Consider the following 26,473-nt stretch of genomic DNA (forward strand, 5'->3'; position numbering starts at 1 on the left):
CACTATGTCACTTCCACGGGGTTGGCAAATCTGCCATGCCCTGAAGTATTTATTTAATCTCATCTTTCCTGAACTGTTGGCAAGAGACGAGTAACATTATGACAGTCAGGACTGCTGCGAAGCGGAGCGCTCTTCCTACACTGACAATGACACAGCACTAAACTTCACCTGCCAGTAGTCAAGATGGCGCCCGCGGCAGCTGACCATATGCGCCGTGACGTAGCGCCAGGACGTTGTCGGTCATCTGAGAGGCGTGGCTTCGCTGGGCGCTCTGGGGAGTATTGGCGGCAGGAACATAGTTTAGGTGGTCACTGTACGAGGAACTGATGGCGGATCAGGGAGCTGGCGGGGATTGTCCCCAGCAAGAGGGCGAGGGAGCCAGCGGAGGGGCCCCGGAAAGAAATGGACGCAGGGAGAGCAGCGGCGGCTCAGGTGAGCGGTACAGACAGCAGTAATGTGGGGAGTCCCCTCATATTAGCATGCTCAGGCCTCTACCCTGTACATCCAGTACTTCACAGTGTGTATATGGTAATCGTCATGTGGTGAGGTGTAGCCTGCTGTAGAACTACAAGTCCCAGCTTTGCATTCTTTGGACATAGACTTGGGGTTTATGGCTCCTGGGGTCACGTGATGTGGTGATGCTTATGTGGCCCCTTCTGTATATAGGGCCCTGGCTGCCTGGAAACACAGGAAAAAGGACCCTGCAGCAGGAGCTGACACTCTAAAGGGGTTAATGTTGTCCCCAGGGCCCGCCAGTCCTATGTAAGTGGTCGTGTAAGTGCTCCCGCTTGGTAAGAGTGGCACTGTGAGGCCATATCTGTGACCAGCCAGGCTGTATACAGGTGTGACCCACAGATGGCCATAGTAAGTGAGGGCTGTAGTTTGAGGCACTGAAGGCATCTTGGGGCCCTTGCCAGCATCCAGTCATATGCCCTGCTGGAGATATATGGCGTTACAAGGAGGGCAGATAATGCTTGTGGCAGGTGGGTAGCTGAGGAGGATCCTTATCCGTGATGTTTTTACACCCCAATAGGGCGAAAGGACTGGTTTGTCCTGAATGTTAAATGTTAGGCGCAGTGCCGGATCTGTCACACGATGGGCGCCAGCAGTACCCGATGTAGTGAGTGCATTCTGGGTCCCATTGGTTTGACAAGAGAAATAGCGCTGACATGTTCCCGTCCTATCTGTAGAACTGCTGGGGCCCCAGACGGTGGTGTGAACGTGGCCTAATAGTACAGAATTCCATAGGATGGGTGCAGCACAGGAGAAGTCCAGAGGAGTGAGGACTATGGCCAAACGGCTTGTGTGGTGACTGATGCCGACCCTAGAAGGGACCGGTGTAATGACGGGCGATGATGTGGGGAGGGCAGATTTTGGTGCTGAATGCAGAGGATAAATGGAGGAGATACCCATAGAAACCAGTCAGGTGACTCTTGGAAGATGAGAGCTGGGATGTGATTGGTTCCTGCAGGTAAGGACGGATTTTTGGTCCACACCCGATCCGCATTTTTGGACAGAACAGCGTGTGCTGCCGCATCCGTATGTCCGTTCTGCAGTCCACAGATGTCATCCGTATTTTATGCGGATCCGTGTTTTGCGCACGCTAATTTCCCCTTCCCTACAGAAAATGGTAGAGGGTGTGGTTGGATGCAGGGATCGTCACCACTCGCACCTCTGTGGATGCAGTGCATGCTATCTGTTAGCCCTCATGCACATATCCATATCCATTGTGCATCTGCAAAACACAGATCCCGGTCGTGTGCATGCCGCAGAATTTTTTATTTTCATTTATTTTTTCAAACTCCTATCCTTGTCACCAAAACTGTCAAGAATAGGACATGTTCTTTCTTATTTGTGACCACGGACATCACACGGTGTATCCTCATCATTTGTGGCCCCGTGAACGGGTACGCATCTGATCTGCAGAAAATCTGAAGCTTCGCTCATGTGCACGAGGCCTTAGACGCAGAGGGTTGACTGTTGTGTACAAGGAGAAGTCTGATGCACATGGTGGTGTCCTGATTCTCCTCCAAAAGCAGATGGTGGGGAGATAAGGATCAGGCTGTTGGATTTCTACACACCCCATTCTCTCTTTCCTTATTGCCCCTTTACACGGGACGATACAGCAAACGACTGTCGGGAGGCAAGCGTTCCTTTCCGGTGTTCCCTGAAATTTCCCTACCCTCGTCACTTCCTGTTGTGACGCGGCCGCACAGGACATGACGTTCCCAGCTTTGGAAGGAGGTGTGCCGCACCGCACAGGCGCACAACGACGGGGTAGGAAAATTTCACACCAGAGTTGGGGAGAAGGGGCTTGTGCCTTACCTCTCAGCTGGTTCCAGATGATCAGACACTGCGCGTGCGCAGTGAGTGGTAGGGAGATTTAACAGAACAAAAGGCCATCAGATCTCCCTACCCCCACACTGCACAGTCGCTGTGATCGGATGGATGCTCAATATAAGAGATCTCCCTGTCTGCTGGTGCGCACGCGCGGTATATCCCGACGGGAGTAGTTAACTGCGCTTGCGCACTGGCACGTAATTTTTCCCTTGCCCTCTAGCCGCTGCTGAGGCTCCCGGCGCATGCGCAGTGTCGGCCGGTGTCCAGCTGAGAGGTAAGGCGCAAGTGCATTAGGTGGCTCCTTCTCCCCAACCCTGGTGTGAAATTTCCCTACTCCCGTCGTTGTGCGCCTGCGCGGCGCAGCACACCTCCTTCCAAAGCTGGGAACGTCATGTCTGGTGCGGCCGCGTCACAACAGGAAGTGACGAGGGTAGGGAATTTTCACGGAACACCAGCAATCGCCTGCTCGTCAGTGGAGTAGACTGCTGCTATTACATTCAGGGATCTCCTTCACAGTATGGGGAAGAGTAATCGCTAATGCCATCGTTCTTCCCCATACAGACTTGTTTGCCGGCAGCAGAGCGTGATTGCACCGCATGATCTGCTGCCATACGATCATTATTTGGTCAACAGCTATCTAAAGTGTCTGGCCTAGGGCCCTTTTACACAGTGATCAGCTGAACGAATATTGGGCCTTACAGTCATGCCCAGCGAACCCGTTTGTCGTGATTTGTATCTTTTATGTGGCCGAAAAGACGGATGCTTGGCGGCAGCACTTCCCCTGTACATGTAACCGCATCTCACATGAATGTTATCAGGGGGCTCTGAGCAATAATGTGTGATAATCCTTTCTAACCTCTTCTGATAATTGCCAAGTGAAAATGAAGGTAAAGTAGCGCTGGTCAACTTCCCGTATCCTCAGCTGGTGCTTATTCAGGCAATTTTAATGTAAAGGGCACTTTTAGGGGGCTTTACACGGCTCGATTGTCAGCCACATTATCGGGGATGACCGTTTGTACATACGCTCGCCCCTGGTAATCTGCCTGTGTGAAGGTGCCGCCGATCACCCGAGCAAGTGTTCTAGCGGACACCTCCATCATCGTTTCTGGGCAGCAGAGCGTGCAGTCCAGAAACTGTGAATCTGTATGAGGATGAGCGATATCCAGTAGTGGCAGCCATCGCTCATCCTCATAGATGTGAACGTGATCACTGCATGTAAATGTAGCTCTGACCTCCACTGACGGGCAGTCATAGGGAGCACTTCTTCCTGATAATCGCCAGCCCTATCGGGCATTGTAAAGGGCTACGGGCTGATAACAGGAAATCATAGATAGCATTGAGCTGATACGGGACATACGGGAAGGTTTGATTACTTGCATCATTCTGGTTTACTTATTACTACTGAAGGAAAGGGGGAGGGGGGGGTTTATGGTACCAGCAATTCTCCGTATTTATGGGTATGTAATAGTGTCCAATCCTGCCGAAAGTGCAGGCTGTTGTGCAGCTACCTGACGCTGGGGGGCTTCACTTCAGTAAGGCCTCATGCACACGACCGTTGTTTTGGTCCGCAGTATTTGCGGCTTGGATGCGGACCCTTTCACTTCAATGGGGCTGCAAAAGATGCGGACAGCACTCCGTGTGCTTTCCGCATCCGTTGCTCCGTTCTGTGATCCGCAAAAAAAAAAAAACCCTGTCCGCAAAACGGACAAGAATAGGCAGTTATATTAATGGCTGTCCGCGCCGTTCTGCAAATTGCGGAACACACACGGACGCCATCTGTGTTTTGTGGACCGCAAAACGCACAATGGTCGTGTGCATGAGGCCTAATAGTCATCTTCATGGGTTGCATTGCTGTCGACACCTCAATGACTGATCAGTCCGGTCCTCCGGAGGAGCGGCTCTGTCATATGGAGTAGGGGGTTTATTAACTCTATGTGCCCTGACAGAATATATATTGCAGGGGTCCCCTTTCCCTGAGCGGTGGTGTGTTCTTGGGCTGAGGAAGATTAGGCATGTGCTCATCTTGATGTAAGTTTTCTCTTCTGTGTGTACTGTGGTTAGCGCACCTTTCTGTGTCCTCCTCTCATGATAGGACGCCATGTTTAGCGCTTTAAACAACAGTGAAGCTACATGGCAGCTCCTGGTCACATGGTATCGCCCGCAATCAGTGGCTTATAGTCTGGATTGACTATATTGTGGGACATTGGTTGTGCATAAAGAAAACCTACATCATGGTTTCTCCTACTGGTGTATCCTTCTCATGACCTGCGTCCATTGCCCCCTACAAAATGTCATAAAGAATGTAATCCGCCCAAACCTCACCGGTCATGAGAATGGAGATCCTTGCATTCCCCAAGTGATTGGTGCGCTGGTCAGACTCCCAATGTTCAGATACTATCCTGTCATGGCGGTACATCCCCTTTAAGAATTTTGGTCTTCTGGCCAGCAAATGACCTTCCGCCATGCCATGGATGTATTACAATTTAATTTGTTTCAAAATGGCTGCTCCTTTGAGCAATGCTAAAATATTACTTTTGTATTGTATTAAAATGAGGTGGTTTGTGCACTTTTTTTGGTACTTTATAAAAACAAATTAAAGGGAAAAAAATGTCCGCTCCTGCTTACACCCAGGGTAATTTCCATAAACTCAGTTATGTCACCCTTCCAGAGCTGTGAAAATGTTTGTCTCATTCTCTCCAGAGTTATTAAGTCTTATGTAACTGAATTTCATGGACACGTAATCTGGAATCCATTCTTGGCAGGATCCAAACGTAAAATTCTTATCCAGATTTATGACTTTTGAGTCAAATTTGGAACCTGAAAGCTCAGCTAGAAAGGAGACAGTTGTGTGTGTGTGTGACTTTATGAATATACCCAGAGGGGTCTGGCTGACCTTCTCTTAATCCTCTCCCCAACTGAAAGGGTGGAGCTTAGCTAGCCTGTTCTCCATTGAAGGCAGAGGAGTGGAGTAGTCTAAACCCCTCCCCTTTTCAACAAACACCTGCTGTCAGGTGAAATGGTAGTTTTGTTGCTTTTCTTCAAGGAGGCCATGATGATATTATGTTGTATTTTGATTGAATAGGCCTTATAGCTTTGTATAGTCACATTTTGGTGACCACTACTGGAGAAAGGTTTCCATCACTTGGCGTCTGACCTCATCTCATTGTCTCTATCATGTCTTTAAAATCCATGGAATTTCCTGATAACTGGGATCATGGCCAGCCCTAAAAGAAGAAAAACTGCTACAAGAGGACATAGTTTTAAATTAGAGGGGCAAAGGTTTAAAAATAATATCAGGAAGTATTACTTTACTGAGAGAGTAGTGGATGCATGGAATAGCCTTCCTGCAGAAGTGGTAGCTGCAAATACAGTGAAGGAGTTTAAGCATGCATGGGATAGGCATAAGGCCATCCTTCATATAAGATAGGGCCGGGGGCAATCCATAGTATTCAGTATATTGGGCAGACTAGATGGGCCAAATGGTTCTTATCTGCCGACACATTCTATGTTTCTATGATTCCTTCTTGCCAATCAGTGTGGTCTCTTTACTGTGGGGGTCCCAGGTTATTGGCTGCCTCTTCTTTGGACACGTCTAGCAGAAACACCCTTGAAGTGAAGGTGAAGTCTTTCTTCTGCTCCTGGGTCTGTGTTTTGTCACAGGAGCAGTGTTGTTGTAGGGACAGTCAGGTCCAGGTAGAGTTGCTGTCTGTGGTCTTGGAGACGTCTATATGACAGCATACAGAGATAGGATGGTGACTCATACCAGGAAACTCCACCGAGCAACCACCATCTGCCTTGTTTTGTTGGTTCTTGTCCTTGGATAGCAGTCATAACTCAACCAGAGCAGTAAATAGAGCATGAGAGGTTATCAGACTTTTTCTTTGAATGTCACCCTAATAATGACCTGTGAAATTGGGACCTCTGAATCTCAAAGTAGGGAGATTTTACGAGCAAAATACACCAAAAAAGTGTTACATAAACTAGCGACAGATCCAGTTAGCAAAATGCTGTCACTTTCTTTAACTGATCCACCTATTGTGCTAAACAGCTCGAGCGCCTACTGAATGAGTCCCATATTCATGAGCTCACGACTCCTCGCCCACCTACCTCAGACACTTTTTTTTTTTTTTTCTATATGAATCAGCAGCAGGTGGACGTGGAGAGCCGCAAGCTCACGAATATGGGCACTCGTTCGGCATGCACTCGAGCTGTTTAGTACAAGATTTTAGCAAAATGGCTGGATCAATTAAACTAAGTGACCTGGTATTTTGCTAAGGGGATCTGTCGCTAGTTTATTTTGCCCTTAGTTTGTACACCCTACAACTGGTGACAGATTCCCTTTAACAAGTCATTTAGCGCTTATTTAAAGGGATTCTGTCACCATATTTAACCCTATTAAGCTAGCTGACATTAGCGATGTGCTAATGTCAGCTAAACCTAACTAGCCTATTTTTTTTTTTTTTTTATGCCCCCGTTACGCCAGCCCTGTTCTCTGGTGAAATCTTGCGCCGTTCAGCATTTGGCACAGGCACGGCGCAGGCTGCCAGCTTCCTCACCGCTCCTGCGCCGAATGCTGAACGGCACGAGATTTCACTAGAGCACAGGGCTGGCAGACAGATACGAGCGCTGCCTGGCCCCGTCATTCAGGACTTGTAGGTAGGCGACAAAGGTGGGAGAACGGAGCCTCTTGGAGCAGGAACAACGCCCCCCCTGCTCCTAGAGGCTAATTAGCATATTATAAAAGTTCGATTTCTGGCGTAAAGGGGGCATAGATAAAAGTAGGAATAGACTAGTTATGTTTAGCTGACATTATCACATCGCTGATGTCAGCTAGCTTAATAGGGTTAAATCTGGTGACAAAAACTCTTTTAAAGTCCTATTCACAATGCTTGCTGTAAACGGTATGAGGCAGCTGAGATTGTCGCTGGCTCCTGTGTCAGAACCGAACAATCATTTTCAGGCCCACTTAAAAGGTGTTTGTTAGCTGATTCTTCCCATGTTTACTAGGGCTGAGCGCAGGAAACGAGCATCTCTCTGAACCCTCATGTAAAAGCGTCTTAAAGGAAACCTGTCACCTCAAAAACGCATAAGTGCGCCGCTGAAACCTGGCTAACAGCAGCAGACGGAGACAAGATCGCGCCTTACCAAGGAGTGCACAACACATGCGCGAGACTTATGCGATCCCGGCCGCACTGCAGGCTGTCAATCTAACAAAAAAGGGGACGGTTAGGGGGCGTGCTTACCTTGACTTGAAGCGAGGAAGCCGCTGCCCAATTGACTTCAAGCTGAACGGCAAGATAGCGCTGTTGGCGCTTAAAACATTGTATTTTTTAATCTATGGAGCATCAGACTACCGGATCAAACATATGATTATTAACAGACTGGGGGCTACTATGAGGTAATGCTGGCCGTTTTATATGCGTTTTTGAGGTGACAGGTTCCCTTTAAAGAGGTTTTCAGGGACTCAAAATAGGTCATCAGTATGATGTCAATTGTATAGGGGCTATGCTTGGTATTGCAGCCCAGGCTCATTAACGTGAATGGGAGTAAGCTGCGCCGAGGCCATGTGACCAATGAATGTGACATTACTGGCTGGGACAGGCCGTACCGCTCACCAAAGCCCCGCGGCCTCTTCACACAGCTGAAAGATAAGCGGTCCCTGGAGTCGGTCCACCACTGATCAGATATTGATGGCATTTCCTGAGTAGGGTTGTCACAATGCTAAGTGCAGTATAACAATACTCGGTTCTACCCCCACAACCTCCTGGATCCCTGCACTCTCCCATGACACTCACTTTCTCAGCTCCTGTGTGTTTTCCGGATCCACTACTACTACACACGCACTATAGTGAAGATCTATGACCGGCATCCTCAAACTGCGGCCCTCCAGCTGTTGTAAAACTACAACTCCCACAATGCCCTGCTGTAGGCTGATACCTGTAGGCTGTTCGGGCATGCTGGGAGTTGTAGTTTTGCAACAGCTGGAGGGACACAGTTTGAGGATGCCTGATCTATGACATCAGAGCTCACAGATTGCAGCAGCCGATTCTCTGTACATTGGCTGTAACTGCAGGCCAATCCTTTGCTTCACTCCTGTTCTTCCCTCTACGGCACCATGACTCTCAGCCCTTGAGGCAGCACATAAAACTGCTCCCTGGAGCAAGCAAGAGAGTTGGGGGCGCTGCAAACATGGGGCATCTCCGTCCTCCCAACGCACCTCCCCCCCAAGCCTCCTCTGCTGCGCTCTCCCCTGGTTCCACTGCTGATGAGAACGTGCTTTGTTCTCTAATCTGAGCTGCTAATACGCTTTCCAGTAGTGCAGCTTGGTATCCAAATACTGAAAATGTCAGTATCAACCCAAACAGGGGATCAAAGTATCTAAAAAATATCTATTCCGATACCCAGTGTAACCATAATCCTGAGGATGGGCCTTCAGTATGAGTCCTGGAAAACCCCTTTATCTGTCAATATTTAATTCCCAGAAAACCCCTTAAAGGGTTTCTGTCACCCTACAAAACTCTTTTTTTTTTTTTTGGATAGTTAGATTCCTCATAGCGCGATATAGGAGAATATAATAGTCTTACTTACTATCATGCGGCCGATTCTTTATAAAACGAAGTTTTATAATATGTAAATGAGGGCGTCTAACTTGCTGGTAGCCGCAGCAGAAAACCGCCCCCTCGCCGTGTTGATTGACAGGGCCAGCCGTGATCTCCTCCTCCGGCGGCCCTGTCAGTAATTCAAAAATCGCGCGCCTCTGGTCATTCAGCGCAGGCGCTCTGAGATGAGGAGGCTCGTCTCCTCATCGGCGCAGGCGCACTGAGGGAGTGCTGAGGAGACGAGCCTCCTCATCTCAGAGCGCCTGCGCCGAATGACCAGAGGCGCGCGATTTTTGAATTACTGACAGGGCCGGAGGAGGAGATCGCGGCTGGCCCGGTCAATCAACACGGCGAGGGGGCGGTTTTCTGCTGCGGCTACCAGCAAGTAGACGCCCTACTTGCTGGTAGAGCCCTCATTTACATATTATAAAACTTCGTTTTATAAAGAATCGGCCGCATGAAAGTAAGTAAGAGCATTATATTCTGCTATATCGCGCTATGAGGAATCTAACTATCCAAAAAAAAAAAAAGTTTTGTGGGGTGACAGAATCCCTTTAAAGGGTTTCTATCACTTCGTATGCCATAATTAGCTCTCAGACACTAGCGATCCGCTAGTGTCTGCTCTGGCCAACCATCCTAATATAAGAGCTTTTTGGGCAGCCGTTTTGCTAAAAAAATAACTTTTATAAATATGCTAATGAGCCTCTAGGTGCTATGTGGGCGTCATTAGCACCTAGAGGCTCCGTCTACCTTCATACACAGCCACCGCCCAGCGTGTCCCTCCAGCCCGCCCATCTCCTGATGAATGCGATCCTCCGTGTGACGCAACGGACGAATTCTCGCGCATGCGCCGTGCGCGGCTGTATTCGGCGCATGCGCAGAGAATGTCTGACCGCTTCCCTGCTCAGACATCTCCACTGCGCCTGTTCCTTGGAGCACTATGACGTCATCGGCGCAGGCGCAGTGGAGATGTCTGAGCAGGGAAGCGGTCAGACATTCTCTGCGCATGCGCCGAATACAGCCGCGCACGGCGCATGCGCGAGAATTCGTCCGTTGCGTCACACGGAGGATCGCATTCATCAGGAGATGGGCGGGCTGGAGGGACGCGGTGGCTGTGTATGAAGGTAGACGGAGCCTCTAGGTGCTAATGACGCCCACATAGCACCTAGAGGCTCATTAGCATATTTATAAAAGTTATTTTTTTAGCAAAACGGCTGCCCAAAAAGCTCTTATATTAGGATGGTTGGCCAGAGCAGACACTAGCGGATCGCTAGTGTCTGAGAGCTAATTATGGCATACGAAGTGATAGAAACCCTTTAAGGAGTTTGCTAATTTCTCACCCATATTCATTAGGAGACATGGGAACCGTGGGTATAGCTATGTCCTCTAGGAGGCGTTGACACTAGGTAGAAGCTGTTGGCCCCTCCCATCGCAGCTACACCCCCTCCAGCCTGGAGAGAGAGCTTCAGTTTTTTTCTAGTGTCAATAGGAGACAAGACCTCCCTGCTCCGCAGGGTAGCTCCTTGAAGATTTTTTTTCCTTTAGTTTATTTTTTTAATTTTTCTTTTCAGGTGGGAAATAGTGGTTGCCTAGCCTCCCTGTTCACCCAGGGGAGCATGCCAGCATTAGCCCGCCACACTTCCTCCTCCCCCACAAGAAGACAAGGTGGACCAGGGCAGCCTCGCTCCCCTGCATCACGCCAGCAGAAGGGTCACCTATCCAAGTCCCTCTTCCAGTGTCCTGCCACTACAGTGCCAGTAACTGAAGAGGTGAGCCTGCTGGAGAAGAGGAAGTGTAAAGAAGACCGCAGGACAGATAAGTAATGCCTGCTCCTGGCCTTCACCCCCCCTCCTCCCTGGAAGCGGCACACTCCGGTCTCCTGCGTGACTCGGCCGGCGGGGTGTAATCTTTATTAGAGGAAGACAATCTCTTGGACGCAGGCGGAGTGCATTCGGGTTGGGAGGGGGCGGGACCTCTCTCCGGGCGCTCCAGTCTCCCGCTTACCACATCTGGTAGGAACTATTGTCTCTTCTCCTCAGGTCACTGTACCCTCTTCAGCCTCGAGGTGTGTTTTTTTTTTTTTTTTTTTTTTTTTCCTGGGTAACCATCATGTCTGATCCCACGGGTGCTCATCCTAAGCTACCCATAGCTGTCCATTATGCCTGCTCCATGTGTCAGGCAAAATTCCCTTGCGGGCAACCAGATTCTGTCTGCACTGCTTGTCAGGCATCCAGGCAGGGGCCCGCCCCCACTTCAGCCCGTACTTCTGCCTTCCCCTCTGGCATCTGAGTTGCCGGTTTTGGCCAGAACCCTCTCTCAGGCGGCAGAAAACCTCTCTAAAATCTCCCAATCCACCCTATCTATAGTGGGTCGCTTGGTTGAGAATTCTCCACCAGCGCAGGCTGCACCTTCCTTGGATGCATCCTCCAGAGCTGCTTGCACAGCTAGCCAAAAATACAGCTATTCCTGTAGCCAATGGATCCTCCCTTCAGACCCCTGAAGACCGTCGGATGGAATCCTTGACGAAGTCCCTCTTTGCAGCTACAGGGTCAGCCCTTAGGCCCGAGTTCACCTCTGCATGGGTAGCAAAGGCAATCTCAGAGTGGGGCAGCCAGCTGGACTAGGACCTGGTATCTGAAGTCCCTGGTCAGGACCTCCGATCCTTGGCACAGCTGATCACCCAGGCGGGGAAGTTGCTCTGCGAGGCGTCCTTGGATGCAGGTGCCCTCATTGCGTGCTCTTCAGCGCTTGCAGTCACCTTATGCCGCGAGCTCTGGCTAAAGGTGTGGGCAGCGGATGCGACTTCCAAGCGTTCTCTAACCGGTCTTCCCTTCGCCGGGGTCCGTCTCTTTGGTACCTGGCTGGACGAAATTATTTCCAAGGCCACAGGAGGTAAGAGCACCTATCTCCCACAACCTAGAGCGAAGCGTGCCTCTCACGCTAGGTCAGGTTCCTTCCGTGGTAGGCCCTTTCGTCTATTTGCAAAAAGCCATCCTGGCGTCCCAGGACTCAGGCCGCTCGACCTTCCGCAATCCTCAGCCTGAAGGTGCGCCCCCACCCAACAGGGTGGGGGGCCACCTCCTCCTATTCCAGAACATCTGGTGGACCCACTTCTCCGACGCTTGGGCACTCGAGATTGTATCCTCAGGGTACGCAATCGAGTTCTCGTCCCTCCCCCCAGACAGGTTTTTGCAATCCCGTCCTCCACGGGACCCCGAGCGGGCGGCCGCCTTCTCCCAGGCCATTCGGTCCCTCCTGGACCAAGAAGTCATATCTCCTGTTCCCCCAGCAGAGAGGTTCAAGGGGTTCTACTCAAACTGTTTGTGGTCCCCAAAAAGGAGGGATCTGTGCGCCCCCCAATCCTGGACCTCAAACTGCTGAACAGGTTCCTCCGCGTCCAGCGGTTTTGGATGGAATCCCTTTGTTCCGTAATTGCTTCTCTAGAACGGGGGGGGGGAATTCCTTTCGTCTGTAGATATCTAGGACGCATACCTTCACGTCCCCATCACGCAGAGCCATCAGCGCTTCCTGAGGTTTGCAATTGGAGACTATAAGTACCAGTTTGTCGCCCTTCCGTTCGGCCTGGCGACTGCGCCTCGGGTCCTCACAAAAATTCTGGCCCCTCTCCTCGCCCTGCTCCGTTGCAGAGGCATCTTCCTTATGCCTTATCTGGACGACATCCTCATCAAGGCTCCCTCTTTCGCTCAATTGTCGAGCAAGATCATGCTGGAAGCCCTTGCACGCTCTGGGTGGCTGGTCAATCTTCAGAAATCATCTCTGACTCCCTCCAGGCAACTTGTGTTTCTAGGTATGCTTCTGGACACGAAAGCGGCACAAGTTCGCCTTCCTCCAGACAAGTGACTGGCCTGACACCGCTCGGTGAGATTTCTTCTCAACTGCAGGCTCCCGTCCATTCTCTGCATGAAAACGTTAGGGAAGATAGTCGCCTGTTTCGAGGCGATTCCCTTTGCCCAGTTCCACTCTCGCACGTTCCAGAGCCTGAGAGTCTGGACTGTCCTATCTGCCTCTCTCCTCAGGTGAGGTCGCCCCTCTGTTGGTGGCTGTCTGTTCCAGTTCTAGGAAGCTCCTTCCTTCCGATATCCTGGACGGTTGTTACCACAGACACCAGTCTGCAAGGTTGGGGAGGAGTTTTCCCTCCCAGGACAGTCCAAGGCACATGGTCTCGGTCGGAGTCCAAGCTTCCGATCAATGTCCTGGAACTCAGGGCAATTCTTCTATCCCACCGGCACTGGACCCATCTCCTAGGGGGTCGCCCGGTCAGAGTCTAGTCGGACAACGCCACGGAGGTGGCGTACATCAACCACCAGGGCTAACACGTAGCTTTGCGGAGATGCAGGAACCTGCCAAGATCTTGCGGTGGGCAGAGGCCCATGTACCGGCAATTTCAGCAATCTACATCCCGGGTGTGGAGAACTGGACTGCGGACTTCCTCAGCAGGACGACAATAGATTCGGGCGAGTGGTCCATGCACCTGGAGGTGTTCGAGGCAATCTGTCTACGTTGGGTTCGTCTGGACGTGGACTTGATGGCCTCAATACTTAATCGAAAGCTTCCCACCTTCCTCTCCCGAGCAAGAGATCCGGAAGCTTGCGGTGTGGACGCCCTGATCTCCCCTTGGCAGGGGTTCTCCCTCTTCTACGTGTTTCCCCCACGTCAGGATGGAGGGCATTCCGCCGATCCTAGTCGCCCTGGAGTGTCCCTGTCGCGCGTGGTACGCCAACCTCGTTCTCCTTCTAGTAGATGTCCCTTGGTCACTGCCACTCAGAGACTACCTTCTTTCGCAGGATCCGGTCTTCCATCAGCATTTAAGGTCTCTTCGTTTGACGGCGTGGCTATTGAAACCGCCGTTCAGCCGAAAAACCCTCTTTGCGTCAGATGTCATCCGCACTATGATTCAGGCCAGGAAGCCTGCATCGTCCAGGATCTATTACAGGACCTGGAGGTTCTTCCTGGGCTTCTGTGAAAGCCGGAACATCCCCCCACTTTGTTTTTCTCTACCCACGGTCCTGTCCTTTCTACAATCAGGGTTGGACCTTGGTCTAGCCCTTAGTTCTTTAAAGGGTCAGGTGTCGGCGCTTTCTATCCTTTTCCAGCACCCTCTGGGGCCTGTAAAAACCTTCCTTCAGGGAGTGGCACATACGGTTCCTCCGTACCGCCTTGGAATCTGAATTTAGTCCTCAGCGCTCCATGCTTCTCCCTTTGAGCCCTTGCGGGAGATTTCACTCCGACTCCTGTCCTGGAAGGTAGTTTTTCTTGTAGCTATCACATCCATCAGACTGGTATCAGAGTTGGCGGCGCTCTCTTGCAGAGAACCCTTCTTAGTTCTTCATAAGGATAAAGCGGTTCTCTGGCCCGTTCCTTCCTTTCTCCCGAAGGTGGTCACTGACTTCCATATCAACAAAGAGATTGTCCTTCCCTCACAGTGTCCCTCTCCTGCGCACCCTAAGGAAAGGGAGTTACACCATTTTGATGTTGTCAGGGCTCTGAAGATTTTTTTTTTTTTTAGCAGCCTCCAGTTCCTTCCGGGGTACGGACTCCCTTTTTGTCGTTCCGGAGGGTCCTCGCAAGGTATTGGCGGCCTTCAAGGTGGCAATCGCACGTTGGATTCGGTCTGCAATTGCAGAAGCATACCGCGCCCGGAGCAGGCTTCCGCCTTTAGGTGTCATGGCTCACTCCACCAGAGCGGTGGGTGCATCTTGGGCTCGGAGGAATCGCGCTTCGGCCGCGCAGTTATGTAAGGCGGCTACTTGGTCCTCCTTACACACCATTCAATTTTTTTTTCCAGGTGCACACTTATGCATCGCTGCCTTGGGCCGCATGGTCTTGCAGGCGGCAGTTTCTTAGATGCCTGCAGGGACGCTTGCTTCCATGGGTCTGTGGTTTTTCCCTCCCTGTGGACTGCTTTTGAACGTCCCACGTAGGGGTGGGCGATATGGCCTAAAATCTATATTGCGATATAATTTTAAGCATGTGCGATATATGTCGCGATATATTGTTTTCTATATTTGGGGGGGGGGGGTGTTTAAACTTTTTTTTACTTTTTATTTAATAACTATTAGCCTTCTTAAGGGCTAGAACCCTTGTCATATTCACCTTAATAGAGCTCTATTAGGGTGAATAGGACTTTACACTCTCCCTGCTGCACTGTGCTTTGTGCACATAACAGCAGGGAGCTGACCATGGCAGCCAGCCTCTCATGTGCCCCCCCCCCCCCAGCCTCTCATGTGCCCCCCCCCCCCCCCAGCCTCTCATGTGCCCCCACCAGCCTCTCCCTCTTATCAGCCCCCCTCAGGTAACAAACCCACCCCCCCATCCATCCCCAATATTAATCATTGGTGGCAGTGGCCACAGTGTCCCCCCCCCCCCCCCTAAATCATTGGTGGCAGTGGGCAGTTCCGATCGGAGTCCTAGCAGTGTAATGCTGGGGCTCCGATCGGTTACCATGGCAGCCTGGAGTCACGCTACTGAAGTCCTGGCTGCGATGGTATGTTAGTGAGCAGCATTATACTCACGTGCGGCGTGGCCGCAGGGCGCTCCTTCTCATAGGTCTGTGCGGCGCATTGCTAATGCTTTAAGCATTAGCAATTTGCCGCACAGACAGAATAAGGAGCGACCGGCGGCCACGGCGCACGTGAGTATAATGCTGCTCACTAACATACCATCGCAGCCAGGACTTCAGTAGCGTGACTCCGGGCTGCCATGGTAACCGATCGATGCCCCAGCATTACACTGCCGGAACTGCCCACTGCCACCAATGCAGACAAACATTCCCGGCACCCGACCTCTGACAGGACGCTGTGATCCGCACGATTAACCCCTCAACGGAGGGGTTAATTGCGGCGGATCGCAGCATGCAGTCATAGCGGCTGGGATATGGCTGGCACATTGGTATTCAGGCATTCATTGGTGGCGCAGTGGCCACAGTCCCTCCCCTCCTCCTCCTACTCTGTTCTTAGTGGCCAGCGGCAGCCGCGCACAGTGGGGAGGGACTCCCTCCTTCTCCACTGTGCCGATTCAGGAAACCATGGTGCGCGATCATATCGTGATCAGGCGATATGCGCAAAATCCATATCGTGTCCCCTAATGAATATGGGCGAGAAAACGAGATTTTTGTAAAACTTACCAGTAAAATCTCTTTTTCTCTCTCTCTTCATTGGGGGACACGGCACCCACCCAGTATTGTTGTTCGGCCACAGTTGTGGCAGTTGCTGGTTAGAACCCGTTGGGTCCTTTATGGTGTTCCACTTTTTTTTTCTTTGGTTGGCTGGCTTCTCCTACTGCTTGTGCACAAACTGAAGCTCTCTCTCCAGTCTGGAGGGGGTATAGCTGCCAGGGGAGGAGCTAACAACTTTTACTAGTGTCAACGCCTCCTAGAGGACATAGCTATACCACGGTTCCTGTGTCCCCCAATGAACATGGGCGAGAAAGAGATTTTACTGGTAAGTTTTACCAGTAAATAGAGAGGTGGCTTGCCTCACGGACGCAAATAGGCAAGCTAGCAGCCACCACCCCATTAAAGCTGATGCAGCTGCATCGGCTAAAAACTGTCTGGGTAGCCCCTTCACTGATAGTGGGGGTCCCAGAAGTCAAACCACCATATATTAGGAATTAATGGCACATACTATACTGTGGATATGCCAAAATGCTTCAGATAGGAAAACCCCTTTAAGCCACATCAAATAGAAGAGGGGGGGGGGAAACGCTAATATCTCTGTTTTTATCAGAGATATTTCCGTTTTTTTTTTTTCTATTTGATGTGGCTTAAAGGGGTTTTCCTATCTGAAGCATTTTGGCATATCCACAGTATAGTATGTGCCATTAATTCCTAATATATTGTGGTTTGACTTCTGGGACCCCCACTATCAGTGAAGGGGCTACCCAGACAGTTTTTAGCCGATGCAGCTGCTTGCTGCATCAGCTTTAATGGGGTGGTGGCTGCTAGCTTGCCTCTTTGCGTCCGTGAGGTATGCCACCTCTCTATTATCTAGTGGCCCTACCTCTCAGACCCCATTTTAGGAGACCCTTTTAAGGAAAGGAAAGTTCTGTAACCTGCCTAGTGAGTTGCCTCAAATGTATCAGCACGTGCAGCATCCTGGTTAATTTGGTGGTTTGCTTTCTGTAGCCTAGACCTGTATAGTCTTTCATGTAGCGGACAGCCATCTAATGTGTTTGGGGGAGGGGGGCTCCCAATTTCTACTGCACAGCATGTTTGGGGAGAGAAGGGTTGGGTTTTTTGGACTTCATTTAAACTACAAATTGGCGTGGTAATGAAAAGCAGGAAGTGCTCAACCCCATATGCCGTGGCGCATCTATATTGGGGGGGGGGGGGGGGGCAGATCCTGGACTTGTGGTCCGCTGCTAATGGCAATCCCCAGCAAAAATGCATACAATGGAGGATGCCTGCAGCGGACCACAAGTACCACAACATCCTACACAGGATAGCAAATGCTAGATCTCCCCCCCCCCCCCCTCTCCCCGCTATAGTTGCGCCACTGCATATGGGGTTGAGCACTTTCTGCTTTTCATTACCACGCCAATTTGTAGTTTATACACTGCTCAAAAAAATAAAGGGAACACAAAAATAACACATCCTAGATCTGAATTAATTAAATATTCTTCTGAAATACTTTGTTCTTTAGGGCTCTTTCACACTTGCGTTCTTTTCTTCCGGCATAGAGTTCCGTCGTCGGGGCTCTATGCCGGAAGAATCCTGATCAGGATTATCCTAATGCATTCTGAATGGAGAGAAATCCGTTCAGGATGCATCAGGATGTCTTCAGTTCCGGAACTGAACGTTTTTTGGCCGGAGAAAATACCGCAGAATGCTGCGCTTTTTGCTCCGGGCAAAAATCCGGAACACTTGCCGCAAGGCCGGATCCGGAATTAATGCCCATTGGAAGGCATTGATCCAGATCCGGCCTTAAGCTAAACGTCGTTTCGGTGCATTGCCGGAGCCGACATTTACCTTTTTCAGAGTGGTTACCATGGCTGCCGGGACGCTAAAGTCCTGGCAGCCATGGTAAGTGTAGCGGGGAGCAGTGTATTTACCGTCCGTGCGGCTCCCCGGGCGCTCCAGAGTGACGTCAGGGCGCCCCAAGCGCATGGATCACGTGATCGCATGGATCACGTCATCCATGCGCATGGGGCGCTCTGACGTCATTCTGGAGCGCCCCGGGAGCCGCACGGACTGTAAGTATACCGCTCCCCCGCTCCCCGCTCCTACTATGGCAACCAGGACTTTAATAGCGTCCTGGGTGCCATAGTAACACTGAAAGCATTTGGAAGACGGTTCCGTCTTCAAATGCTTTCAGTACACTTGCGTTTTTCCGGATCCGGCGGGCACCTCCGGCAACGGAAGTGCATGCCGGATCCCAACAACGCAAGTGTGAAAGAGGCCTTACATAGTTGAATGTGCTGACAACAAAATCACACAAAAATAAAAAAATGGAAATCAAATTTTTCAACCCATGGAGGTCTGGATTTGGAGTCACACTCAAAATTAAAGTGGAAAAACACTCTACAGGCTGATCCAACTTTGATGTAATGTCCTTAAAACAAGTCAAAATGAGGCTCAGTAGTGTGTGTGGCCTCCACGTGCCTGTATGACCTCCCTACAACGCCTGTGCATGCTCCTGATGAGGTGGCGGACGGTCTCCTGAGGGATCTCCTCCCAGACCTGGACTAAAGCATCTGCCAACTCCTGGACAGTCTGTGGTGCAACGTGACGTTGGTGGATAGAGCGAGACATGATGTCCCAGATGTGCTCAATTGGATTCAGGTCTGGGGAACGGGCGGGCCAGTCCATAGCATCAATGCCTTCGTCTTGCAGGAACTGCTGACACACTCCAGCCACATGAGGTCTAGCATTGTCTTGCATTAGGAGGAACCCAGGGCCAACCGCACCAGCATATGGTCTCACAAGGGGTCTGAGGATCTCATCTCTGTACCTAATGGCAGTCAGGCTACCTCTGGAGAGCACATGGAGGGCTGTGCGGCCCTCCAAAGAAATGCCACCCCAGACCATTACTTACCCAATGCCAAACCGGTCATGCTGGAGGATGTTGCAGGCAGCAGAACGTTCTCCACTGCATCTCCAGACTCTGTCACGTCTGTCACATGTGCTCAGTGTGAACCTGCTTTCATCTGTGAAGAGCACAGGGCGCCAGTGGCGAATTTGCCAATCTTGGTGTTCTCTGGCAAATGCCAAACGTCCTGCACGGTGTTGGGCTGTAAGCACAACCCTCACCTGTGGACGTCGGGCCCTCATATCACCCTCATGGAGTCTGTTTCTGACCGTTTGAGCAGACACATGCACATTTGTGGTTTGCTGGAGGTCATTTTGCAGGGCTCAGGCAGTGCTCCTCCTGTTCCTCCTTGCACAAAGGCGGAGGTAGCGGTCCTGCTGCTGGGTTGTTGCCCTCCTACGGCCTCCTCCACGTCTCCTGATGTTCTGGCCTGTCTCCTGGTAGCGCCTCCATGCTCTGGACACTACACTGACAGACACAGCAAACCTTCTTGCCACAGCTCGCATTGATGTGCCATCCTGGATAAGCTGCATTACCTGAGCCACTTGTGTGGGTTGTAAACTCCGTCTCATGCTACCACTAGAGTGAAGGCACCGCCAGCATTCAAAAGTGACCAAAACATCAGCCAGGAAGCATAGTAACTGAGAAGTGGTCTGCGGTCACCACCTGCAGAACCACTTCTTTATTGGGGGTGTCTTGCTAATTGCCTATAATTTCCACCTGTTGTCTATCCCATTTGCACAACAGCATGTGAAATTGATTGTCACTCAGTGTTGCTTCCTAAGTGGACAGTTTGATTTCACAGAAGTGTGATTGACTTGGAGTTACATTGTGTTGTTTAAGTGTTCCCTTTATTTTTTTGAGCAGTGTATATAGAATTGTTTGAAGGTGTAGAAACTCCTAGTCTGAATTTGCCTTTATTTCCATCTACAGGCCACATTCTGCTGCACATGTGAGGCTTGGACTATATCAGCCAGTCTTGGGTGGGGCTCAGAGCGATCTCCCTCCTCCGATTGCAAGCATGGCCGCATGCTGGAGGTAACTGGGAGTTTGCTGTGAGTCGTACCTTGCGCTCCTGTAATTCGCCCACTGGCTCCTGGTATTGCCCACATGGCACAGGTAGGTGAGTGTTAGTTCCCAAGCTACTTGAGAAACCTTGGCGCGGTGCTCGGGCTCAGACATGTCCTCCACAGTAGGACATGTTGGCTAATCTCTCAATTTTTCATCAGTATGAGGATTTAGTAAGACCGCAGAGTGCACCTGTCTTTGTAAAAGTCATTGTTTTTTTAGACTTCGACATGCGCCAATCATTTAGTTCTTATGGCGATAAGCCACTGCCAGAGGAGTTTGTCAGCAGCTCATTCCCTCTCTTCATATTGAGTATACATGCATGCTCAGCCTTGCCAAGTGTGTAAGGAGTAGCAGACCATTAGAGAGCGTATACTGTATTTGCTGAAAAGAGTGACGGCATGTTCATCAGCAATGTACAGGCATGGAGATGGAGAGACACCTCTATATGGTTTTGATTTTACGAAGCATTTAAAAAAATCTTTGCCTTGTCTTAATCTAGGATTTATCTGCAGATAGTAAGTAATTTTATTCTTTCATTGCAGGTATTTCAACGGAACAAATCATGCAGACTGGCAGCTTACTGCTGCGTGGGTGAGTAGTAATGAACTGCAAGGCCGAATTATCATTTGCCACCATTTTGATGTCTATTTTAACTAGGGATCGACCGATTATCGGTTTGGCCGATATTATCGGCCGATATTGAGGATTTTGAACTTTATCGGTATCGGCATCTATTTTGCCGATATTCCGATAACGTATTGGGAACACAGATCGCGCTGCTCTCAGCGCGTTCTGTGTTCCCTCCGCAGCACAGGGGAGAAGGAAGCAGTGTCTCCTCCCCCTGTGCTGCTGCCGCTGCCGCCAATGACAGGAGAGGAGGGGAGGGGCTGTGGCCGCTGCGCCACCAATGAAGATGAGGCTTTCATTAATTCATATACAGGAGGCGGGAGCTGGCTGCAGAATCACATAGCCGGCTCCCGACCTCTATGAACGGCAGCTGTGGTCCGCGGTAGTTAACCCCTTAGGTGCCGCGGATCGCAGCTACCGCTCATAGGGGTCGGGAGCCGGCTATGTGATTCTGCAGCCAGCTCCCACCTCCTGTATATGAATGAGAGACTTATGTTCATTGGTGGCGCAGTGCGCCCCCCCAAGCCCCCTAGTATTAATCATTGGTGGCGCAGTGCGCCCCCCCACCCCCGTCCCAATAGTAAAAACATTGGTGGCGCAGTGCGCCCCCCATCCCAATAGTAAAAACATTGGTGGCGCAGTGCGCCCCCCATCCCAATAGTAAAAACATTGGTGGCAGTGGCCACAGGATCCCCTCTCCCCTGCTCCTCCGATCGGAGCCCCAGCAGTGTAAGCCTGGGGCTCCGATCGGTTACCATGGCAGCCAGGACGCTATTGAAGCCCTGGCTGCCATGATAAGCTCCATGCTGCTGTGTGCACAAAGCACAGAGCAGCAAGGACAGTGTGAGGTCTTATTCACCCTGATAGAGCTCTATCAGGGTGAATAGGACAAGGGTTCTAGTCCCTAAGGGGGCTAAAAGTTAGTAAAAAAAAAACACAAAAATATTAAGTATAAATGAAAAAGATTTTAAAATAAAATAATACACGTTAACAATAAACATTAATTTTCAGCAGATTTGTGTAGGAAACTTTTTTTTTTTTTTCCTCAAAAATAAAAATACCCAGAATATCGGTATAAATTATCGGCCTGAAAGTTGACAAATTATCGGTATCGGCCCTAAAAAATCAATATCGGTCGATCCCTAATTTTAACCGCACATACCCCCTTACATGTACATATACATTACTGGTGATTACGTTTTGTCCTGTCTTTATATGAAGTGACCTCTCTCTCTCCCTCGTCAGGTTCATAGCGGACCGGGTGGAGCGCAGTTCAGCACCAGATACTGCTGCAGGCGTTCCAGAGCTGGTTGGGGTGGAACAGCTGCAGGCGAATCCTTCCACTAAAAGACTGTGTGAATGCCTTCGGAAGATCGGAGATGAGCTGGACGGGAACATGGAGCTGCAGAGGTATGGGTTTGGCTCTGGTGGGTTATGTTACCCACACCTAATCTATACAGTTAAAAATTATAGCAAATTGGCAGTTTGTACCTGAAAGCATTAACGTTCTGAAATGCCAGGCAGGGGGGTCTGAAAAGGGAAGACCTTGGACTTAGTTTCACGGGGTCATGCAGATTCTTAGAGGGTGATAATGGGGAATAACAGACTTTTTTTTTTTTTTTTCCCTTGTACTAAGGGTATGTTCACACTAGATACGTTGTGGATTTTCCACCACAGTGTATTGCAGTACCGGCAGAGTGGATCATATTTTGCATGATCTCATCCGCACTCTGTGGAACAAAAACTGCAGGCAGTAATTGAACTCCGGTGATTTTTAATTTGCTGTGGACTTTTAGGCTGTAGTGCCGCACTATATACAGTGCATTTTGGCTTTTTTTTTCGTCTGTGGCATTTTTTTTTTTTTGAAGCGCAGCATATTCTGAGAATGGTATTAGTGTCATTTTTTGGCAATAAAAGCACGATATTGATTTGTCCAAGATTCTGAAATGAAGGGCCTATCCTCAGGATAGGTCACCATATCTGATATGTGGGGTCCGACGCCCGTCACACCCACTGTTCAGTTGCAGCCTCATCAGGAGCAGTGCTGTAGCATTGTATAGCAGCTGTGCTTTATATTGTGACTCGGGCTCATTCACTTGAATAGGATTGAGCTGCACCTAGGCCCCGTGACCAAGAAGAGGTGGCGGCGCTCATCCCCTGGAGTTGGGGAACCACCAGTTTAGGTACTCGTCACCTATCCCGAGGATAAGCCATCAATATCAAAATCCAACAGCAATGTGGTGTTTTGCACTTTACAAATCATATGGTTTAAAGACGAATCTGTGAAGCACGTGTTCTTTGAATCATGTCACTTGTAATGTGAAAAACCTCCCAGAAAACTAAATGTGTTTACTTAAAAAAAAAAAATTAAAACATTAAAGAATAGACTGCATGTTTTTTTTAAATGCCAGTATCTGTCATGTAGTTAAAAATAACATTGAGTGAAGGAGCCCATCAAGTCTATCACTTGCAGGTTTCTGAATATTAAAGTTTGAGTCAGACAATGGCTGAAGCAGAGTCTAGCAGCAATCTAAGGGTAGCTTCCCATATCCAGTTACAAACTCCGGTAGCCTGTTCTGACAGAGCAGGGGTGTGGAAATAAAAAAAAAAAAAATAATACTTGTCGAAGGACTAAAGTGGGGGCTCAATCTACTTGTCCCTCATGACCATCTACTTGTCCTGAACTTATACTAACGTTATACTGTATGGGGCGGGGGCCACAAGGAGATGTTATGCTGTATGGGGCGGGGGCCACAAGGCGACGTTATGCTGTATGGGGGCAGGGCCACAAGGCGACGTTATGCTGTATGGGGGCAGGGCCACAAGGAGACGTTATGCTGTATGGGGGCGGGGGCCACAAGGAGATGTCATGCTGTATGGGGCGGGGGCCACAGGGTGACGTTATACTGTATGGGGGCGGGGGCCACAGGGTGACGTTATACTGTATGGGGGCGGGGGCCACAGGGTGACGTTATACTGTATGGGGGCGGGGGCCACAGGGTGACGTTATACTGTATGGGGGCGGGGGCCACAGGGTGACGTTATACTGTATGGGGGCAACAGGGAGACGTTAAACTGTATGGGGGCAACAGGGAGACATTATAGTTTATCAAGTGCCACGTGCAGTGCAGATTGCAGGCAGGGCCAGAGCCTCAGAAGACAGATGGCACAACCTTTATTTCTGACACCCCTGCAGATGAGCGTTCCTCCCGGAGCCTGTCCACATCGCAGCTCCCGGCCTGACCTGCAAGCGCTGACTGGGGTCACATAGCATTATACTGATTTATGATGCTATGTAACCCTTACAGTTCTGGAATGTATTGGATAACACTGACATAATGCTGTCAGTGTTATCCAACACATTCCAGAACTGTAAGGGTTACATAGCATCATAAATCAGTATAATGCTATGTGACCCCAGTCAGCGCTTGCAGGTCAGGCCGGGAGCTGCGATGTGGACAGGCTCCGGGAGGAACGCTCATCTGCAGGGGGCCGTGGGGTCTCTCACTCCTCTTCTCCCATCTTGGCCTGCAATTACTCAGTCTCTGGAGACGGTGTGCTGACTTACTTGTGCGCTCCTGTGCTGGCAGGTGGGCGGAGACTTCGATACAGGAGCCGGGAGGAGCGGGGGCCGCCTGCAGGAAGTGATATGTACGGTACTCATATGCACGATGCAGGGGCAGGCTGACATAGATGTAGGAGCTGTCAGCTCGCAGCTAGCATATGACCGCTCCTATTACTGCCCAACCGACATGTCCCTGCTACTTGCCCGCACAGGGCTAAACAACTGTTCAAACTACTTGCCCGGCGCCCGGAACTGCATGTCCCGGGCATCGGGCGATAGGAATTCCACACCCCTGCAGAGAGACCAGAATACTGGAGTTTACTGTATCTGGTATAAGCGGACACCTCTGCACACCATTGACTATAATGGAATCCAGACACTTCCCGGAATAAATGCTTTCTTTCGGCTGTACACAGCCTGCATGGAGACGGACAAAAGCCGTCATTTATTCAGGAAAGTGGTTGGATGCCATTATAGTCAATGGGGATCCAGTGGTGCGCAGGCATGTCCGGCTATGCCAGATTCGGTAAACTACAGTATTACGTTCTCTGCTAGAGTAGATTACCAGAGTTTGTAAACGGATATTTGAAAAAAGCCTATGATCTATGTATTCTGTTTCATTGAATCTCCATTATCAGCCCCCTGTAGAAAATGTAAAGCACGTATTACACAGGCCCATTGAGCAGGCAATTGTCGGAGGAAAGCATTACCGGCAATCGCCTGCTCGCTGGTGGAGGAGACCTCTGCTATTACATGAAGCAATCTCCTCCGCAGCATGGGGGAGGAGTGATCGCTATGCCATCGCTCGTCATCATGCTGTCTAGTGGTTTGCCAGCGGCAGATCGTAATTAGACAGCACGATCTAATGCGGGATTGTCTGATGAACTAGCTTTTTCTTGTTAATTGGGCAGTCTGCAGCAGTATTACACTGCAAGGTGATCGCTAACGAGCGATCATCTGCCGAAAAATCGGCAGGTGTAATACAGCCTTTAAGGCTTTTGCCAACCAGCAATCTCTGCAGTGGGCTGGAGTTTGTGACACGCATGCTGCTGTGCCAGGCACAGTTTGGAGCCTCCCCTGTGCGTTCTAGCCCTTATGCCTCGTTCACATTTACTTGCCCGTATGACTTCTATTAAAATAAAAACGCCCATGTTTCGTCCGTGAAGATGTCTTGGTGGCATCCGTATTCCAGAGACACTGTTCAGCTGAAAATTATTTTTACGATCTCCTACCTGTGGTCAGTGAAAAAAAGGACCAAACAACAAATCCGTGTTTTTGTTTTCCCCCCCTTTGGTCAGTAAAAAACTGTTATGTGGACAGACACATTAAAATCAAGTAGTAGGTATGCTGTCTGCGGAAAATGCAGACAACACTCGCCAGTGTAAAACTGAAATGTGAACAAGGCCTTAGACCTGCATCTGTGGACCATAAGCTTTCTGCTTATGACTTGGAAGGCTGTAGTAAGCTGTGGCTGGGCAGAACGTCACAAGGCATGTTACCAGAACTCCTGCCTGAAGAAAGTAGAAGAACACTGTTGTGATGGGGCAGTGGGAATAACATCTACGTGTCCACTGAAATTTCTTTGCTGTAACATAGTGCTGGTGTTGCCATTAAGTGCGGCAGGGTCGGTGTCCAGTGTCTTGCCATCTAGAAAAGTCCCTGAAGGAGTCATTAGGCCATGGCTACGATAGTGATCACAGATGCACTGCTGCTTCTGCACTTTAACTGCCTGTATTTTGTCCCTAACATCCTTCTATCTTCTGCTCTCTGGTAGGATGATTGATCAGGTCCGTGGCAACCCTCCCAAGGAGGTCTTCTTACAAGTGGCCACTGAAATGTTTGCAGATGGCAACTTCAACTGGGGACGTGTGGTAGCCCTGTTTTACTTTGCCTGCAAACTGGTTCTTAAGGTGAGCTTCATGTGGTTAAAGATGTCTGTAGTGCAATCTCATGGCAAATGTTGAGTGACTTACTGATATATTTGGAAACTGTATGTACAGCCGTTACTTGATAAATTATTTTAAGAGGAAGTAACATAGGGGGTCATTTATTAATCTGAAATACACCTAAGGTGCCGCTATCTGGAAGGAAGCCGTGCTACATTCAGAACTGGATGCGCCTGCGACCCTTCATAACTTTGGCGGATCCTTTAGTTGTACTTTATTTATTAAGGGGCATATATGTATCAGAGTGATCCCCTTCATTAACCACAGGGGAGAGCTGCT

The 26,473-nt window shown here is 50.0% G+C and overlaps 1 protein-coding gene across 2 annotated transcripts in view; it reads left to right on the plus strand.

The window, feature by feature from the left end:
* The first annotated feature begins 259 nt into the window (after nucleotides 1-259).
* BAX (BCL2 associated X, apoptosis regulator) overlaps nucleotides 260-26,473 on the plus strand; it is a 38,412-nt gene continuing 12,198 nt past the window's right edge. For both annotated transcript variants that reach the window (XR_005779287.1, XM_040433773.1), the window contains exons 1-4: nucleotides 260-432; nucleotides 20,599-20,647; nucleotides 21,929-22,093; nucleotides 26,023-26,158. Coding sequence is in view for 1 of the 2 variants with exons in the window: in XM_040433773.1 (XP_040289707.1) it covers nucleotides 327-432; nucleotides 20,599-20,647; nucleotides 21,929-22,093; nucleotides 26,023-26,158 (456 nt within the window). In the remaining variant the exon portion in view is untranslated. The remainder of the gene's footprint in view (nucleotides 433-20,598; nucleotides 20,648-21,928; nucleotides 22,094-26,022; nucleotides 26,159-26,473) is intronic.

The sequence above is a fragment of the Bufo bufo genome, chromosome 1 (assembly GCF_905171765.1).
Source record: "Bufo bufo chromosome 1, aBufBuf1.1, whole genome shotgun sequence".
In the NCBI taxonomy this organism is placed as follows: domain Eukaryota; kingdom Metazoa; phylum Chordata; class Amphibia; order Anura; family Bufonidae; genus Bufo; species Bufo bufo.